We start from the raw sequence: 5,076 nt of genomic DNA on the forward strand, positions 1-5,076 counted from the left end.
TTTTTTACCACTATGAGCTTCTACAGTGAATGAGGCTTGGTGTTGGCATGTCATGGGATTTACATTTTCAAATTATTTTATGCATGTATCATATGATAAACAAATTGTGATGTTGAGCCTAGTTGTTTACTGCCCTTTGCCTCCTTATTTTGCATGGTTTGTTTCTGCACTACAATAGCAAAAGAGTGCTGCTCTGTCTTACCATGCTGAATCAACTGCTTTATGTGGTACAGCTTAACAATGTCTTTCATAGATTTTGCAAATCCACTATTTGTCCCTTGTATTTACTACTGTGATTGATTACTTACATTTAAGGTTATTTTAAACAGGTAAGGTAATTGTACATCTGACAAATGGACTGTTAAGGAGTGTGAGAGATTCTTAATCCCTAAAGTTTTCTCTTAAGAAGAAGGTTGATGTATTTTGAACGTGACATGAATCCAACCCACTTCCAGAACTTCATTCGGTCTCTGCTGTTTCCTGTGACACTCAGGTGACCATCGCCTGTGATGCAGTGCTCAATGCACCATCAGCTTACAAGAAGCAGGAGCTTGAATCCTGGGATGAGGAGATCCAGGTGTCCAGACATGCCAGGAGCCTCAGACAACTGGATAATGGGGTCAGGATCCCACCCAGGTAGGAAATTCATCAAGCTACACCGTAGGAAGGTAGGAAATTCATCAAGCTACACCGATACTCCACTGTATCATATATACCGTTTTCTGGGTCGATGATTGCATTGGTGTAGCCATTCATGACCGCATTACTTTATCTCTTGCTGTTTGCCTTGTTTATCCAATCTGTTAACAGCCAAAGTGTAAATCTGATCACTTCTTCACCTGCTTGTGAGCAAACTGTGGTCATTCAGATTTAAAAAAACAACAGTAACAAGAGTCTTTGTTTCTTTACTATCAGTGGTTGGAAGTGTCAAAAGTGTGAGATGAGAGAAAACCTGTGGCTGAACCTGACAGATGGAGCAGTGCTCTGTGGGAAGTGGTTCTTTGATGGGAGCGGAGGCAACGGCCATGCTCTGGACCACTACAAAGAGACCAAATACCCCCTGGCTGTCAAACTGGACACCATCACCCCTGACGGAGCAGGTCTGAGACACGTGACATCATTATCTAGACTGCAGAATCCATGTTATTACATGGTGTTTGTCAGTTAGTCAGTGTCCTTTTTTAAATTGTTTGAGTTTTACTAACGCAAAGAAACTTTCGTCAAAGTGTCACACCGGAAAACACACAAACAGTAACTCTCATTATATACTACTGTATTTAAAAAGCATGATTTGAAAATGATAAACACAGATTTACCAGTTTACGATGTACACCTGTACAATCTAAAACAGCCCTGCCATAAAAACTTGGATCTGTCATGGATCTCATCATTTTCAGTTATGTTTATTGAAACGTTGCCAGAGATTTGGGCATGGTATGGTGGGGCTAGAAATCTGTAATTCAAAAATTAAGCTTTTTCTATAAAGTCAGATTAAAAATCAGGCCTATCATAGTCATGTAATCAATGCTTTGGTTTCAGATGTCTACTCATTTGAGGAGGAAGAAGCTGTGTTGGATCCCCACATATCAGAACACTTGTCACACTTTGGAATAGACATGCTACAGATGCAGAAAAGAGTAAGTTAAGCTGTGAACTAACAAACCAAACCAAAACCAAAAGGTGAGGCTTCCACAGTGAAGGTTTCACACAGAGCTCTCTCCCTGCAGACCGAGAATGGTCACCACACAGACAATAACTCCCGGCCACGGGTCAGTGAATGGGAGGTGATCCAGGAGTCTGGCATGAAGCTGAAAGCGGTGTTTGGCTCTGGTTACACAGGCATCAAAAACCTGGGAAACAGCTGCTACCTCGGCACAGTGCTACAGGTCCTCTTCAGCATCCCAGACTTTCAGAGGATGTGAGTACACTGTGATGAGACTTCACATATAATCTCCTGTTGTCTATATTATTTTGCATGTACTGTAGACTTATTCCCCCCCATTATTTTTTATTGCTGTTTACATTATTCATATATATCACAGCAAGTATATCAGAGCACAAAAAGGCCATGTTTAGGGAATCTAAGTCACTTTGAGTATAAACAGAATTTTGTTATTAAAAGGAACACAACTTGATTTCATTAATTGATTTTTATGTCTTGTATCCTCCAATGGGAGAACAAAATAGACAAAATATACTGTAAATGCAGAGAAGGACTTAATTTAATAAATTACCAAAGCTGATAAAATAAAATATTGCAAATATTAGGATGATTGGCAGTTGATGTGCTCCATCTTCATGTATTGTGATCTTTAGGTATGTTGGTAATCTTCAGAGAATATTTGACTATTCACCCCTTGACCCCACCCAGGACTTCGCCACACAAATGTAAGTGACTCCAGTGTTACATAATGCAGTGTTACAGTACACAAAACAAGTGAAGGTGTTTGCCAACTGCTGCTGTCTCTGTGGTTAAAAAAGGCTCAGGTTTTGTTGTCAGTAACTAACTTCAAATGAATTAACAAAATGCTTGAAATAACTAAATATTGCTTCTGCAGTTTCATAAGAGGGACAAGGATTGTCTCTAAATCTTCATTAAGCTAAAAAATAATAGCTTTTTTGTTGGGTGAAAGCCTTTTTTTTCCATGTGTTCTGCTAAATACTTGTCATGTAAGCCGGTGTGTTGCAAGAGGTCAGTAGGGTGCTGTGGTCATAATGAAAAGTAAATGGCATTTTAGCCAGGCAGCCAATAGATATGTGAAGCAACAAACGTTTCATATTCTGAGGCACATTGCCAGATAAACATGTTTATTCCTGTCTCTGTTCCTATGTGATAGCCTGTCAGCAGGAATCAAGGCATTGAGAAAGAAAATCTGTCTCCTAGTGCGTCGGGCCTGTATTTATGAAATATGAACCCTCTCTTAAAAGCACTAATTACATTTTTTATTAAATCTTCATGGAGAGGTATGCTTATTGAATTAACATGTTACCCCGTATTCTGTACTTAATGTGCATAATAAATAAGAAGGTACAGAAAGAGATTCAGAAAATTCTTACCAAATACACATGAAAAGGGAAACAGCAAGACTTGTACTTAACCCACTGCATTGATGTAAAACCAATGGTCAGTCTTCATTTTAACTTACCTTTCTTTTATACTTCTTGCCGTGTGTAAACAACATAAAACTTGAGTGAAAGTTGTTCTGAAATGGGTTAAGTGACTGCCGCCTACAGGTAATGTGTTGTAGGGTGCATTATAAATAATTAATCTATACAGACTGTCTGTAGTCTGAAGAAGGAACAAACATTTATGTTATAAAATCAACTTTTCACTAATACTTTACAGATTAGATACCACGTCTTCAAATCAGAAGGATTTCGGAAAAGACAAAGTGTTATTATATGTTATTCTCAGATGAGTGAATACACGTGTTCCCTCAGTGTGTCTTTCAAGAAATCAGCCAAAGAATTCAACTAAACTTAAGGACTGACTGTATGTTTGAATGTTTATGCCTTTTGTTTTTGTTTGACAGGGCTAAACTGGGACATGGACTGCTCTCAGGCCAGTACTCCAAACCACCCATGAAATCTGAGCTCATTGAACAGGTGATGAAAGAAGAACACAAGGTATTAAACTGGGTATGTCCAGCTCCCAAACTGGGTCCATAACAGACAGAAGCATGTTAATATTGAGTGATAGCAAAGGGACTCTTTTTAAATGTTTAAACTGTTAGTGTTGTCAAGACAGAGTTTCAGCTTGTCAGTTTGATGTTTTCCCAATGTAAACATGAAACAACTTTTTACAATGCATTACATGTGTTAAACATGAGCTTTTTTTGTAATTGTGACAGCTGCAGTCCCAAATTTGCAACTCAAATTGTTTAAGAACACAGCTCCAGGCACACCCCTCATACTGTGTTTTGCTTTTAATTTCCCACATTGCTGCTTAATTTAGTCACACATATTAGCTGTGGGATATGATTCTCTTGTGCTTCCTGCAATCTCTGAACAGTTTCATTTATTTATTTGGCTATATACTTTCTGTGTTTTGCTTTGCTAATTTAAATGCACATGACATAAAATCATTGCCCTTTGAACTACATAGTACACAGCTGCTGGGAAACTACGAGAGGAAAGCCATTAAAGCATAATGAGGCCCAGCACTTTGTAAGACCCGGGCTTTTTATAAGCTTTACCAGCCACAGTAATTGACAGGGCAGAGCTATGATCCTGCACTTCCTTCACATGTGATGGGGGGGGAAGGTTTTAATATGACAGCTGAGAAGGGGCTTGAGTTGCCAAGCTGTGGTCAGTCTGTACTTATTACCCATTGCAATTACATATTGTTATTAAAATGGTATGGGTAACTGTCAACCAGAAAACAAATAAGTTCAACGGTTATCTCCCAAAAAATTAAATTTTATTCTTTAATGTTGGCATACTATGTTACCACAAAACTTGTTGTTGAGAGCAAGTGTTGCATTTCAGGCCACAAGAGTGGAGGAGGACTAGTTGCTTGCTTTGCTTGGTGGCATTTGAAGATTTATGGGTACTTCCAACTTTGAACATTGAGTGCTTCACACCAGCAGTCCGATAAGCTAGACACAAGTTTAATCTAGTTTAATCTGTTCTATTTTCTGTTTAGCAGGCCCTTAAGGGTAAAGCTCATTTAATTGGGAGGCTGTGATACCAATTGTTAACATTTTCTGCATACTAAACCTTGATTTACAACCAATAGCACTCTCTGTGTTGTTGGATCATGCAGAAAAATTAGTGTTATGGTATCTCTTTACTGATGATATAGTCTCGCATTGCCAGACCAACCTCCACAGCGCTGCGGAGAGGGTCTGGCGAGTCCAGACAGCATTCCAGAATGGGAGAAAAATGCTCTGGTTTATTGACATTCCTTTAAACCAATCACAATAGTCTTGGGCGGCGCTAAGACCCGGACACAATGATGGTGCCTCTGTAAAATATCCTTGAGAAGGAACTTGTTTTGGTGGAACATGTGTATGTTCAAAAGTTGTTTTAGATGTGTAACAGAAAAAAATCAGATTGGACAGATAGTCTAGCTAG

General features: G+C 38.8%; 1 protein-coding gene and 1 long non-coding RNA gene across 3 annotated transcripts in view; one reads left to right on the plus strand and one right to left on the minus strand.

Annotated features, from left to right (window-relative positions):
- usp13 (ubiquitin specific peptidase 13) overlaps nt 1–5,076 on the plus strand; it is a 27,690-nt gene that overhangs the window by 7,496 nt on the left and 15,118 nt on the right. The window contains exons 5-10 of one of the 2 annotated variants that reach the window (XM_032525251.1): nt 494–636; nt 916–1,100; nt 1,540–1,637; nt 1,728–1,918; nt 2,317–2,388; nt 3,534–3,627. In XM_032525251.1, the coding sequence (XP_032381142.1) occupies nt 494–636; nt 916–1,100; nt 1,540–1,637; nt 1,728–1,918; nt 2,317–2,388; nt 3,534–3,627 (783 nt within the window). Of the gene's footprint in view, nt 1–493; nt 637–915; nt 1,101–1,539; nt 1,638–1,727; nt 1,919–2,316; nt 2,389–3,533; nt 3,640–5,076 lie in introns of both variants that reach the window. The other variant, XM_032525250.1, reaches the window with a different exon arrangement.
- Nucleotides 4,025–5,076, minus strand: part of LOC116695161 (uncharacterized) — a 15,097-nt gene continuing 14,045 nt past the window's right edge. The window contains exon 3 of the long non-coding RNA XR_004333368.1: nt 4,025–4,037. This is a non-coding gene — a long non-coding RNA (uncharacterized LOC116695161). The remainder of the gene's footprint in view (nt 4,038–5,076) is intronic.

This window comes from Etheostoma spectabile, chromosome 9 (assembly GCF_008692095.1).
Source record: "Etheostoma spectabile isolate EspeVRDwgs_2016 chromosome 9, UIUC_Espe_1.0, whole genome shotgun sequence".
In the NCBI taxonomy this organism is placed as follows: Eukaryota; Metazoa; Chordata; class Actinopteri; order Perciformes; family Percidae; genus Etheostoma; species Etheostoma spectabile.